The 15,349-nt window shown below is 33.2% G+C and overlaps 1 protein-coding gene across 1 annotated transcript in view; it reads left to right on the top strand.

Annotated features, from left to right (window-relative positions):
* Positions 1 to 14,564, top strand: part of LOC145288991 (UDP-glucose 4-epimerase-like) — a 42,702-nt gene extending 28,138 nt beyond the window's left edge. Inside the window, exons 6-10 of the mRNA XM_080136374.1 lie at positions 7,603 to 7,783; positions 8,337 to 8,422; positions 8,843 to 8,920; positions 10,845 to 10,959; positions 13,488 to 14,564. Of these exons, the coding sequence (XP_079992500.1) occupies positions 7,603 to 7,783; positions 8,337 to 8,422; positions 8,843 to 8,920; positions 10,845 to 10,959; positions 13,488 to 13,555 (528 nt within the window). The 3' untranslated portion in view covers positions 13,556 to 14,564. The remainder of the gene's footprint in view (positions 1 to 7,602; positions 7,784 to 8,336; positions 8,423 to 8,842; positions 8,921 to 10,844; positions 10,960 to 13,487) is intronic.
* The last annotated feature ends 785 nt before the right edge of the window (positions 14,565 to 15,349 follow it).

Here is a 15,349-nt window from a genome sequence, read left to right as displayed (position 1 = left end):
AGAACTGATATCTATTCAATGCAACCACCTGATTGCACCAAGGGATCACCACACTCTGCAGCACCTCCAGGTGTTGACTTTCAAGCTGACTTTGAAGATGTGAGGTGGCATGATGTGGCCCTCACTTGAAACCACACCAAAGCCCATGACCATGGCCAGAAACTTCTTGGAGCTGTGCCCTCAAGCATTGAACCGTCCTGATTATTTGCATTTTGAGGATGCTGGCAATGGTTCTATTGTCATAACTTGGATTGGTAGAGAGCAGGAGTTGTACAGCGGTGCATCTCCGATCTCACTCGTTAAACATTGTCACTTTCAGACATGATAGAAGGCTCCTATTGCTCTTGGGATTTGTACATAACTAGCCAGCTAGTAGATGGTCTACAACAAAGAAAGAAAACTTGTTTTCATCTAATGGAAACAGAATCATGTCTCTTTCCTAGGATGACAATTTTATCATCCACTCTGTATAAAATCAACAGTAGGTTCTTTGATATCGCATGGGTGCATTCAAAATGAATGTTACTGTTTAGAGCACAATTGACCCATGATACTTGACTTTTGCATTTTAAACTTTAATTGAAGCCATTATATATGAAAAATAAATTTATAATATCAACAGTAAGTTCTCTAGAATGCAAGATAGACTACAATGTATTGTAGATTAAGTCACTGCAGGCATGTAAAGCGTCCTCTCAGTGCACTGCAATGGATCCCCAACTAGAGCAGGCTATCAATCGATTTAATTGAAAAATGGATGATTTCACAAATTTCGATGACAATAAAAATATGTGAGTGTGAAACGTCGGGTCTCCCTGCTAGAATTTATTAAAGTTTTGTTCTTAGCTTTTTTAATCACTTATCATATTTTTTCCCTCCAAAGAATATTGACTGTTATTTTGTTTAATCACATAAAACACATTGAAGAGAGAGAACATATTTTATTGATATAGAAAATAATTTTTTTTTAAGTTTGTGTGTCCCACTGATTACATTAACAGAATCTTTTAAGAACATCATTAAAAATTTCAAAGTAAAAATTATTAACTGATATTTTTTATAAAATCAAAATCGTTACTGTTAAAAAAAAACAAAAAAAAACTGACTCTCAAATTACCTAGTAGACTACATGATTCAGTCCCCTGTCACATTTCGCTTTCCAGTTTTGACTGCCTTAATTCTCTGATTTTTGTTACTATATATAAAAAAAACTCTCCTTTGTTCTACAACTCTGACCGCGTCCGGATCAGTCATTAACCTATATTACTGCATGCTGCTACATTTGCCAAAGGTTAACTTTTGTTATTGTAAACTATTTTTTGTTATTGTAAATATTTTCCATTATTTGTTTAAATTTGTTTTTTTTTTTTTTTACATTTTCACCCCAAACAAGGCATATTACCACTTTGTTGTAGGGGGCTACTATCAGGGACATAGGCATCAGGGCTACTGTGTAGGGAGTTGGGCAACAAGATGTCGGTTCAGGTTGCACTTGAACTTCTGCATGTCAGTACAGTTGAGGAAGCAGGAACCTGGCAGGGAATTCCAAAGTCTAGCTATCCTGGAGTAAAAGGCTCTCTTACATCTAGGGATCTCTACTGTGAAGGGGTGGGATTTAGCTGCTTGTCGGAGGTATTTACGTCGAGGGGGCACAAATGCTTGCAGTTCGTCAGAGCATTCACAGTTAAAGTACTTGTAGAAAAGGCAGAGGGATGCAACATTTCATCGATATGACAGGGGCTGAAGTTTAGATGACAGGTCAGGACCTATCAGATTGGCGATTCTCTTTTAAACCTTGTCTAGGAGCAAGAAACTAGTGGTAGATGCACCAGCCCAAATATGACAACAATACTCCATACATGGGCGAATGGTGGTCTTATAGAGGTATAGGATACTTTCGGGTGTTAGTATTTTTCTAGCACGGTAGAGAGAACCTACCTTCTTCGCAGCGGTCCTGGCGATACTCTCTATGTAATTTTTCCAACTCATGTTTCCTGAGAGTGTTAGGCCGAGGAGGTTAAAGGATGTACTTTCAGATAAAGAGTCATTGGCCATTGCTATTGGTGGTAGGGAAGGTTTCTTGTAATTATTGAGGGAAACGAGTTTAGTCTTGGCAGCATTGAATGTGACCATCCATTTATGTCCCCATTCCACTACAGATCAGAGGTCATCCTCTAGTGCTTCTGCCATTTCTTTATATATGTGTTCATTTGTTTTCCTGTCGTGTCTGTTATAGAGTGTGGTGTAGCCATATATACCCATCTTTTAGGCAATTTTGTCAAGGAGGTCATTTATGAATATTAGGAATAACAGAGGTCCCAGGATAGACCCCCGAGGCACTCCTGCATTTATATCATATTGTTTAGATGTACGACCGTAGAGGACAACCTGGATTTTTCTCTTATCTAAGAAGGATTTAATTATGTCATGTATTCTTCCAGTGATACCATATGATCTGATTTCCCTGAGAAGACCTTCATGCCATACCCTGTCAAAAGCCTTAGATATAGAGCTACCGCTCTACCCTCCCCCGCTTTGTCCAGTGACTGGTATATACGTTCTGAGATTACAGTTAGGATGTCTGCTGTTGAACGGGCTTGTCTAAATCCATATTGTTGGTCAGTCAGAAGTTTAGCATCTGTAAGGTGATGGACCAGAGCTTGGTTAATTATTGTCTCAAATATTTTGGCGCAAAGTGGGAGGAGGCTAATAGGGCGATAATTTACTGGGTTAGTTCTTCCACCAGAATTCTTGAAAACTGGTACTACAGAAACAGTTTTCCAGCAGGCAGGAAAGCAAGATTAATTAAGGCATTTGTTGTAAAGTTTGGAGAGAACTGGAGCTACTTTGGCGGAGCACTTTTTTAATAGCATAGCCGGGATAAGATCAGGTCCACATGCTTTTGCAGTGTCAAGATTTCTTATGATAGCATGCACCTGAGAAGGGGTGATTTTCAGATCGTCTAGTGTGGCGTCTGTCCGCAAAGGAAAGTCAGGGAGCGGGTGGTTAGCAGGGTCCAGTGTGAAGTTGGAGGCAAACCGACTGGCAAGCATGTTAGCCTTCTCAGTTGCAGAGCAAATAACCTCATGATTGTTGGATAGTGGGGGAATTGTTGATTGCCCATTATTTACTACACTGTTTTAGATTTTCCAGAAGTCGTGGGTTCCTAATTTCTGTGATTCGATGCGGTTTTTTGGTGGTTTCAGTAAATTCTCTCTTAGTTGTCGCTATTTCTTTCTTACAGTTACTTCTGGCTTCTATATACTACTGCCTGTTTGAACTGGACTTATGTCCGATAAATCTGCGGTACGTATGCTGCCTTTGCACGATGGCGGCTGCACAAGTAGAAGTAAACCATTGGGGAGAGTGGGGCTTGTTATAAAATTTCCGTGTGGGAACATGTGCTTCAATTGCTGTTTTGAACCATTCAGTGGTCTCATTTGCGCACTGTTCAACAGGAAGTGAAAAGATATTTTGCCATAATGCATCCCTGATGAGATCCCTGATGGTTTCCCAATCAGCCTTTTTATAATATCTCGTTGGTTTAAGCAGTGGCTCTTCAGTTTTGGTTCTAAAGTTTAGGGCTATTTCAACTATTACCACTGCATGATCGGCGTTCCCAAGTGGGCTGTGGGCATTAGTTACAGTCATCGGGAACTGTGGTCAGAAACAGATCTAGAAGTAATGCATGTTGTTCTTGCTAGTCTGTGAAACGGGTTGGAAACGTAACCATCTGTGATTAGCATTACAAGTTGATTTTTTTCTTTTTAGATAATTGTTATTTTTATCAACTTACATGAAAAGAGCTATGTAAAAGATACTTAAACCCGTTTGAATTATGCAAATACCATCAGTACTTTAAAAGTTATGAGAATTTTAAGTGCCAAAATTTATGCTTTTCTGCGGACATTTTTCTGTAGAAAAAGTGGGCTAAATTACGGACCTCAACATTTCAAGAAATTCGGTAATTTCGCCACCATTTATTTATTTTTCAAGCTATCCTCATGAAATTTGGCAGTCTTATGTAAAATTGTGTGCTCTTTCTGATTGTGCAGTCAAATCTAATGTATCTCTTTACCATAAGCCATGAATTATAAATTCAGATGTACAAATTTCAATTTTTTTTAAACTGGCACATGGTATCATACAGTGGGTGTCTATTTATGAACAAAACTAAGTATTATAGTAGTATTTAAATATATCTTTATTGTGAATAGGCATTTTCCTGTCTCCTCACCAAAGGAGAGCTTAATCTTGGGTGTAGCCATTGAATGCCTAAAGAGCATTCATGGCCGGTATTTACTACTCCCTTCAAAGAAAAAAAAATTGAGTAGATATGAATTAATCTCAGAAATATATCAAAGAAAAATTTTCATATAGATTTTGGATTTCTGTAAAAGATGGAAATTCCCATATTCAACCGGAATTTATGCATTTTGGGACCAGTCAAATTGTTAATTTTGTTAATCCTCTCTATCTGGCACAAAATATACCCCTATTTTCTGCGATGCAACCCTCAATCGTACTTTACATGAATCCTCGATGTAACTTTCACAGTGCTAGGATACCAGGAATCCTGATAAGCAACAACTATATATTCACCAGTTGATGGTATTTTTTGTCATTTCTATTCTGTTGTTTTACTGAAAATTCAATTATGTAAACAAAGAAATAAAACGGTAATTTTTTTACCTTGTTTCTATCTTAACATTTAAAATTACTTCTATAGGTTTTAAGATATGCTGAAAACGAATATCACATTTAAATTTCTGCAAATAAATAAGGATATTAAGCAATGTCATTTCTTATGTTATCGCTGGTGGCCATCTTGATACGCGCAAGCGCAACCCCGAGAAACTATGCACAAACGCGCATACCAAGATGGCCACCAGCAACAACGTAAGAAATGACATTGCTTAATATCCGGAAAGCTACTTATTTGCGGAAAATTTAAATGCGATATTCGTTTTCAGTATACTCAAAATCTATAAAGGTAGTCATTTTAAAGAAAAATGTTAAGGTGGAAACAAGGTAAAAATTTACAAAATGCATCATAATGAAATTCTCTATCGAACCGCCTAATTATTCGTATTATTATTATTTAGGTACCCTCAGTTAAAAAAAAAACGGGGTTGTTTTACAGATTCGAAAAAATAGTCTTGACAATGAATTAAAAATAAATTCAAGTTTCACAATATCTTTTTTTATTTAATTGTTAAGTAAAAGTACAGAATAGTTAATACCCTTCCTTCCCCATGTTAAGAATGGGTTTCTAAATAATGTTATTATTTCCGCATGGTAGCATAAGTGCACAAGTACCTTTTATTTGTTATGCTTTTTTGTTTTTTTTGACCACTAAAAAACACAGTTCTACCTTAAGTACAAATAAGTAGTTAAACGCATGTACTTGGTACATTTTGTTGTTTTTTAACGCTTTTAGTGCACGTGTACTGAAAGCATTAAAAACAACAAAATAGTATTGTTTGGAAATCAAATTTGAAAAACTTGAAATAATTTTTTTAAATTGACAAACTTTAAATAAAAAATGACTAGTCTAGTAAGACGAAAGCAGAAACGGTTTTCTATTTTTAAGAGAATGCTTTAGTCAGCTCAGCGCATGACGCTCTTAGTGACCGTTTTTCCGTAAGCGAATTTGATTTCTATAAAAGACTAGCATTTTAGCCCGGCTTTGCCCGGGTGTTTTGAGGTGTACGCTTAGCAAAACAAAAAAAAGTCAATTTTTTTTTTTATTTGACCCCTATTATGACCCCTTAAAATTTATAGTTTCGGGCTCAAATCACTTTATTAAGTTAGATCCAGGTTCAAGGAACCTATATCTAAAATTTCAAGTGTCTAGACCCAAAATTGTCGGAGGAATTTGGTAGAGTTCTTAAAGGTCAAATCGTTGAAATTTGACCCCTTAAAAGCAAAATTTCTGTCTGACACCCGTCACATCGATTTTCCCAAATCTCAGTACCCGGTATTTCAAATTTCGAGTCTATAGACTAAAAATTGACAGAGTTATTGCGTAGGGAAATGTACACAGACAGACAGACAGATAGACACGTTCACTTTTATAGATATATAGATAACATTTGAAATAAAATTCGGCGCAATTAATAATTATCAAATATTTACATATTATACATGAAAATAATTCTGAAACTATTATTTATATGAAAATGGATGATATATGCAGATTTATCTCATCAATTTTGAAATATTCGTCAACTTTGCTCGATCGTAACTTTGCTTCCTATCGTCGTAAAAATAAAAATCAAACACCAGTAGAGATGAACTTCTTTTTTTATGTAACCTGTAAAATTTCAGCCATATCTAATGAAATTTAACCCCGCGCATGTGTATCCAAACATAACGTATGAAATGTAAACATTGAAAAAAGTTTCCCTTTTTGCTGTCGTCATTTTTACCGATCCCCCCCCCCATTTTTAACTTGAAGCATAAAAACTTTGAACGCATAAAAGAAAAATAAATTAACATCATTGGAATACTTATTCTATTCTCTTTCCATCAATGTAATTCTATTAAAAACTGACCAACAAATAAAAAAGATATGATTTGTTGGAGCACATTAGGTATGTAATATTGCCGATGTCCATGAAAATACAGCATACGCTTGTAATGCTACTGTGATAGGGAATGAGATATAGAGAAGTTATATGTAGTCATACCAGCTGCATCTGTGTGAGTAGAAAATCCAAGCCAGTTGCTGTGGTGAACATTGAATCACCAAATAGATGCACTTGTGCGCTATTGTCGAGGGAAAGTGCTGTATCTATGCTGTCAGAGACTTTGTTTATTAGGATACAGTCCTGGGTTGAGGGAGAGTGGTAGAGAAAATAAAAGTAGCTAATGTTATGTTGCATGTTAAGTCTAAAGCACATAAAGGCTTGATCGTCCGATTCTAGTTTAGTTTCTCTAGTCAAGGGGAGGGTGTACTCCAAGCCCGTGCATATGTCTGTCAGAGTCCTTACGGCAGTGGGAGATATTCAGGCATGTTAAAGTAGTTAGAGGGGATGGAAGAGTGTAGGTTAGTCTCACTTAGTGCTAAGATATCCGGGGTGTTTGTTAGGAGAAATGCTTTGACATCATTTAAATTAGTTCTAAGCCCACAGATGTTCGTAAATGCAAGCTTCAAGGGAGAAGGCAGGTTCGTTTTGAGTTTGAGCCTGGTTTTACCATGATTTTTTATTGTACTATCATATTTTTTTTTTTTTTTTTTTAAGAATTTCAGTTTGGGTAAGGGATGCGGAACAAGTGGTTATGCAGAATATTCATATTGTTTCATTTTTTTTCCCTTTGTTTCTATCTGACCAAGTTATGCAAACTACATAGCTAAACTAGCTAACATACATGGCTTTTTCCCATCGCAGGATCCCAATCTGTTACAGGAATATTTTTTTTTTAACCTTCTAGTATAATCTTAGCATCATTTTATAGTGAAGAATTGTCCAAAAAAAAAAAAAACAAGGAATATTTTTTTCTTCTTGCAGACAGTTTCTATATATGGCTAAAGAATTTGATGTTTTTTTTAATCATGATTGAATTATTTTATTTGTATTTTTATTTTTTTGTCTTTAGAAATGGAATGTAATTTTGCTGCGATATTTCAACCCTGTTGGTGCTCACAAGTCTGGTAAAATTGGTGAAGATCCAAATGGGATTCCTAACAATTTGATGCCATTTATTGCTCAAGTGGCAGTCGGAAGACGCAGTGAAGTAAAAGTATTTGGAAATGATTACGATACTCCAGATGGCACAGGTGAGCGAGAGAGAAAATTCTTTTGTTATCTTCAATTTGTGTTGACAAGTTTTATTTATTGATTTAGTTGGGCTTCTTTTTTTTTTTTTTTTTTAATATTTTAGATATCGATGTAGTTTAGCTGCTTCATTCATTGATTTGAGATTATTTCTACACATGTAGTCTAACACAGATGTCACAAACATGACAGTAAAAAATTTTGTTAATATGGAATTATAGTGCATTGGCACTTCACTTTCAAAATATTATGCAAGCCTCATGTGTTTCTGACTCTTTAGGATGCTGACTTGGCAAAGAAAGATGGATTTGGTATTAGGATTATTAAAAGAATGTTGATACATAATTCGACATCCACTTAGATATAATAGCTGCCATGAAGTATGCCATCCTGCTTTCTGTATGATTTCAGTGTTTTCCGTCTTTATGATTAGTTGATCCTCACAAAAAAATACAAATTTAATCCTAGTAAAAACATTAACTCGCCTAAAAATATAATAGAAAAATTACTTAACTAATTTTTTTATATTACATTTACAAATATTTTTCCTTTCAGGTGTCCGTGATTACATTCATGTTGTTGATTTAGCTTTGGGTCATGTAGCGGCAGTGAAAAAAGTGGAAAAAAATTGTGGATTCAAAGTAAGTTATCCTCTATTATGTTGTTTTATCAAATTTTGTTCTGATCCTTCTAATGGTAACGAGTTTAAACGTAAAAAAACATTTTTATTGAAACATATTTAATGTTTTTCAATGTTATTCTCTTGTTTCAGTGGAAAATACAAGTAGATGCAAATATTGAAATAAGTCATTTTTCAATTCACTTCAAAAGCAACTTAATCTGTTTCCAATTTGAATATTAATAAAAAGTCAACTGAACTTATTTTTACTTGTGATGTATTTTTTCTTTCAAGATTTAAAAACTTAATTCTCAAAAATTTGGTACAAATCGATTTTTAAAATTGGAGCTCACTAATTATTGATGTTTATAGTTGGAAATAAAAAATATTGATCCAGACAAACTTGTATTTTGTTGTAATTATTCCTATGATTCTTTTAAAGGTGTACAATTTGGGCACCGGATGTGGTTATTCTGTGCTTGACATGATCAAAGCTTTTGAAAAAGCCAGTGGAAAATCTGTAAGTAAATCTTAGTCGTTTTGTTGTTCATCTGCAGTTTTGTTCATATCATCCAAACTGAAACATTCAAATGATAAATCAAAATAAAACTTTACAAGTTGTATCACATAGATAATGGATAGAATGGTTTGTAAAGACCAGGGGGTTTATATAAGTTGTTGGTGAAATCTATACTATTAATAAAATTCTAAATGTTTATTCATTTATGTGTATATATATATATACCAATAAAACTTTCAAACGGATGAACTGAATAGAAAAAAAAATTTTCTCTGAAATGTGTAAGTCCCTAGATTGTCCTTATCTATATATGGTTTGTAACAAACAATGCCGAGTCACTCTATACTCTACTATTAATAAAATTCTAAATGTTTATTCATTTATGTGTATATATATATATATATATATATATATATATATATATATATATATATATATATATACCAATAAAACTTTACAGATAATGGATAGAATGGTTTGTAAAGACAAGTTGTTGGTGTAATATTAAAATAAAGATGAATATACAGTTTGTATATAAAGTTAGATATTAAAAGAAAAGTTTAAATGAGTCCGGTTTCACTAAAATATCAACAGATTTTCTGTGCAATTACACTAAGCAGCTATGATAGTTCAAAGATATTAAACTAAATGAATTCACAGTTTTGTCAGAAGTGGATGCATGATTCTGAATAACCTGGATTAACACGATTCTGTCTAAATAAATTTTCTACTTTTTTTTAGTATAATTCCATTTATTTAAGATTACAAACCTGCAATTCAACCAATTCACAAGTTGAGGTGAATCTAGCAATAGATAATCTATTCCATACACAATGTTTTAAAGCTGGGTTTTATAATTTGCAACTTTTTTCATAATTCCCCGGATTATCATTGAGTCACTTTCCACAATACAAATGCATAATATATTAAACATTTTTTTTTTTTTTTTTTTTTTTTATTTACTGAAATTTTTTTTTTTTCATGGTAATCAAGCAATTAAAAAAGAAAACAAGCATTTCTGCCTTTTTCTATTTTAACAAACATTTTTATGTCACGGTTTTAAGATCTATTTAGGTTTTCCCAATTTTTCTATAAATGTTAACATGATTTTTAGCTTCAAAGTTTTTAGGGTGAATACATACAATTGGCTAAAAAAGTAGAATCTCATTAGAAGGGAAAGGTCAATAAAACCTGTTAATTTACAATACTTTCTTTTTTATACTGAAAATATTGGCCAATATGTTTTAAATTTGTTATAATTAACTATTTTGTGTAAAAAGAATGTTCAGTTTTTTTTGTTTTTTTTTTTTGTATAATAAAATTTGTTAAACATGTTTTCGTTCAAGAAATAATCAAATAAAGTTTAAGATGACTATACAGATCATCTACTCCTCTTCCCCATCGTGTATCATTTGAAGTGTTGAAAAATTAACATTTTTGGATAAATCGGGAAAATAAGACAAAATTAGAAATAGGAAAAATGAAAGAGAAATAAAATTGAATCGAAACTGAAATCTTAAATTAAAAAAAAAAGCATATTTAAATCATAATCCTGCCTTTCTAAATATTATAAAACAATTCCACTAAAAACTGAAAATCTCACATTCCTCATATTAAACTAGTTTATAAAATGCTAACTGAATATTTCTTTCTTTTTTCATGGCAATCAAACAATTATAAAGTGAAAACAATCATTCCTGTTTTTCACTATTTTAATGAACATTTCATGTCACAATTTTAAGATCTATTTAGGTTTTCCAATTTTTCTAACAATTTTAACATGATCTACATAATCATATTTTTCCAATTTTTTTTTAATGTTTTTTTTTTTCCTCACATATTTGTTTCCAGCGTAACATATACAACTTGAAGATACTGTGTATTACTAAATCAATTTTTTTTTTTTTTCGTTCTCAATTTTCAGATTCCTTATGAAATTGTGGGTCGTCGAGCAGGAGATACAGCTTCTTGTTATGCTGATGCTTCTTTGGCTGCTGAAGAGTTAGGCTGGAAAGCAACTCGAGGATTAGATGAGATGTGTAAGTTTTTTGTTTTCTTTTGCGATTTCTGGAAATTAAAACAAAATTATGAATTGCTGTCATTTTTCCGTCCCTGATTTTTTCTTAAATATTGTTAAAAAACAAAAATAACTAAGAGAAAGTTATAAAAATTTAAGAAAAATTATTTGAATAAATCCTGAATAATCATCAAAATTAATATTGATTTTAATTTTCCATACAAAATTATGAATTGGCAATCAATTTTTAAATTTGTAATTTTTTTCCTGATTTTTTCTTTTACAATATCTTTAAGAATTTTTTATTTTTAGGAAAGCTTAAACAATTATCCAAGCATTCATTTTAAATTGTTAATATGTCAAAGAAGTGAATCTGATTCTTCAGAAAACAGATGTAAACACGCCCCCCCCCCTTAAATTTATTAAAAACAATTACATTGGGGGGGGGGGGCAATTATAGTTAAAGCTTTGATTATAAATTCACCATTTTATTCTGCGTTTATCTCGGACAATGTATTTGTCCATCATGCATAATCAAATGCTTTGATAAGATGAAGTTGATTGATATTTTGGTTCAACTGTCCTTTCTGCCCTTTTCATCGTCTCATAATGATGTTGCCATTTGCATGCAATATATGTTTGTATCAGCACAAATGATTTTCCTTCGTTTTACTGTACTGTCACAGCAGTGACAAATAGTTTCATTTTTAACTTATCAATAATGCTCAGAGGTTACTTCAGAAAAAAAGTTAATAAGTGTTTATTCGTAGGTGTTGAGACAATATGGTCAGTAATGATGGAACTTGAGTAGAGATAATTTGAGAGGAACTTATTCACATTACCATGCTATAGTCAGCCAGGAAGCAGCCACATGATATTGTGTTCCACAAATGGTTCCCAGGAAAAAGAAGTGTTTCTTTCTTGTAATTTTCGTGTACTTTTAGACACAGATAGTAATGTTGATGGTTGTTGTAGTTACACGAGTATTTGCTATGAAGGATTTACAGAGAGAGACCATAGATTGGAGCTCAGTCGAACACCTACCATAAAAATAACGATAGAGCAGAGACACTTGCAATGCCTCTTATGTGAGAAAGAGGAAGTAATGCGTTAAAAAGGTCTTTGCTCACTAACTTTTTAAGACAATTTTGTATCCTGCCAAGTTAGTAAAGGGTACTCTTAGGAGCTCAAGATGTGTCAACAGTACTCCGTGTTAGGATATATTTGATTCTTGTACCGGGAGAGGATTGCATCAGAAATGAGATATTTTCCGGATCAGTAGAACGATCTCATCATTTTTCTAGTGAATGTGGCAATGGATCTGATCTAGATCTTTCATTTCAGATCAAGTGTAAAGGTCAGTTCCAGAGGTTTGTCAAAGTATCCTGTTTCCTCAACACGAGTCATTCATTTCAACTGGGGCCAAGTTGAGTCAGATCTGAAGTCCAACGCAACATCTATGTCTTTATGACCAATGGGTAGTTCATAGCCTGTACTCTGAGCCGTACAAAATAGCAAATCATATCGGAGGCCAGTAGACCATAGACTTATTTATCACTGATCCGTGGATCAAAGAATATGCTAATGGCAGTACATCATTTTATTTATGCTACTAGTCTCTCGCTCCTTGACAAGGTTCAAAAGAGAGTCGCAAACCTGATAGGCCCTGAACTGGCATCTAAGCTTCAGCCTCTGTCCCATCGACGAAATGTTGCATCCCTCTGCCTTTTCTACAAGTATTTTAGTGGTGAATGCTCTGACGAACTGCAATCACTTGTGCCCCCACGACGTGTGCACCCTCGACAAACCCGACAGGCTGCTAAATCCCACCCCCACACTGTAGAGATCCCTAGATGTAAAAGATCTTTTTACTCCAATAGTTTCTTCCCCAGAACCGCTAGACTCTGGAATTCCATTCCAGGTCCCTGCTTCCCCAACAGTACTGACGTGCAGAAGTTCAAGTGTAACGTGAACCGACACCTTGCTGCCCAAATCCCTACATAGTACCCCAGTAGTTGTTGCTCCTGATAGTAGCCCCCTACACCAAAGTGGCAATTTGCCTTGTTTGGGGTGAAAATGTAATTAAAAAAAAAAAAAAAAAAAAAAATGAAGCATTGATTCAAGTGGCGATTTTTGCCAAGGATATTATAGTTGCTGCAAATATTTAAGATCAATTATCGTGGCCATTCAGTCTTCCTGAAATTAAATATTTAGCTGAACCAGGATTGCATGTGTTGTAAATTGAGTTTACTCTTGGAAATCAGCATGGCATTGTTCGCTAACAGAAGCATCCAAGAAATAGCTAAAGAATCTGAATTAAATTATTAAAGAGAAATGACAAAACTTCTATGGTTGAAAAAAGAAGTGGTGAATGTTCTATGAAAAAAAGCCTTTTCCAATTCAAAGTCATACGCAACAGAATCTTTTTCTTTGTGTATTTGATCCACACTCTCAGTTGAGAATGTGAAGTTGAAAAATCTTTGATTATAAATTAATTTTATTAAGTATTTATGAACACAATTACAGGTTTTTTTTTTTTATTTATTATAGGTAAAGATTTGTGGCATTGGCAGTCCAATAATCCATATGGCTACAACCAAAAGGAAAACGGAAATTGAAAATATACATGATGTGAGAAAGAAAATTGATCATTTGACTGAAATTGAAAAATTATGTAAAAACCATTTTCTATATCTGAATTGTGCTGTAACAGAAGATTTTTTATGAACACCTCTTCTCTACACAAAGTATTCAATGAAGTTGGTGCATATATGATGCAGTATTTTTTTATTTGTTTAATTTTGCTTATAACAGGTTTTAATTGTCAAGATGAAATCATATTTTTATATCCACATTCCTATTTCGATCACGGATGAAATGTTGATTCTAACAAGGGCAGGGGGGTACATTATTTTAAATCCTGACGATCAGTATTAGATTGACTTTATATCAAACCTTACTTTCATGGGAAATTAGAACCTAATTTGGGAAACCATTTTTTTTGTTGGTTTGGTATTTTTCCTGTCACAAAGTGTTGCTTAATGGTTGCTTTCGAACATAAGTAAAATACAACCACTATTGCCATTCCAGTTATTAAACCCACTGACCAGCCACAAGTTTTTTTTAACTTGTTCAAGTGAAAATTGTGTTGTATTGTAAAAAGAAAGAACTGAACCCTGAGATTATTCATTTTCTAAAAATGAAACGTATTACATGTAATGTGTAAGACGTTTCATTTTTTAGTTGGGAAATCATGGCAGTTTATAAATTTGGGTGGAGTATTTAATTAGCATTAAAAAAAATGTAAAAAGCTGATTTTCTTTTTCATTTTGTCGCAAACATTTGCAGAAATGATTGCAACAAATTTGAATTTTCTGAAAGTTTGTTTCTGCTAACATTTTATTTTCAAATTTATTTATTTCCAATCTTATTAATAAGTGTAAAACACAGATCTGAAACACATGGTGAGTATGGGCAGCAGGTTAGGGTTAATAATTTTTGTTAGAGATTTAAATTATTTTCCAAATGGTTTTTAAAGTTTTATCCATTTCGGTCATTATCGAAATGTTGGCATTGTATCTTCGTAATATCTGGGTGAATACAGAAATAAATCTTTTTTTTATGTTATTTTTATTTACATTTTTTATTTGTTTGCTTTTTTGTTTTGTTTTTTTTTTAAGACAGTTGACTTAACTGATCAGAACAGATCTTTTTTAACTATAATATTTATGATGTCATTTTAACAACTCTAAAAATATTTCATTGTTCAATCTTTAAAGATATTGAATAATAAAGCATTAACTTTAAGATGGATATTCACTTTTTACAAAATACTTCTGTTCTGTTGCGGGGGGAGGGGACTTCCATCCATCCAGTTGTCTCTATTAAGTTCAGATAGACATCAGATGTCCCTTTCTATTATGGAGTGTATCAATACGCAAAGGCTGATTGGAATAGTTTTAAGTTTATAATCTCTGGAACTCCTCTGCATTCCATTTTTCCAAAAGAATATTTCCTGTCTCACCTTCAAAATCAGTTGGTTAATCACTGATATTGACTCTAAAAATTGGATATCAAACATTAAGCATTCACAATACTCATTATTTTAACTTTAACTTTCGAATAACAAAATTTCCTACACAAACATGCAGGCAATTACTGCATTAACCAGAGTCTATATTGTCAAATCACAGTAGTATCATTTGATAACCTCTCCACAACATTTTATCGGAAGATTTCAACTGGCAAAATAAAATATAAGGAAACGGAAACACAAACTATTGTGCAATAATAGAATACATGCATCTGGCAACAAGATCCTATTCAACAATCCTACTGTGATCCAACCACACACTCAGAAACAATCATCTTGGAAAGTTCAACACCCTAACCCTAACCCGACAAGTCTAGAA

The sequence above is a fragment of the Euprymna scolopes genome, chromosome 2, assembly GCF_053919585.1.
Source record: "Euprymna scolopes isolate OS-2025 chromosome 2, ASM5391958v1, whole genome shotgun sequence".
In the NCBI taxonomy this organism is placed as follows: Eukaryota; Metazoa; Mollusca; class Cephalopoda; order Sepiida; family Sepiolidae; genus Euprymna; species Euprymna scolopes.
The sequence above is the reverse complement of the archived record's forward strand: the minus strand, read 5'-3'. Positions and strand labels throughout refer to the sequence as shown.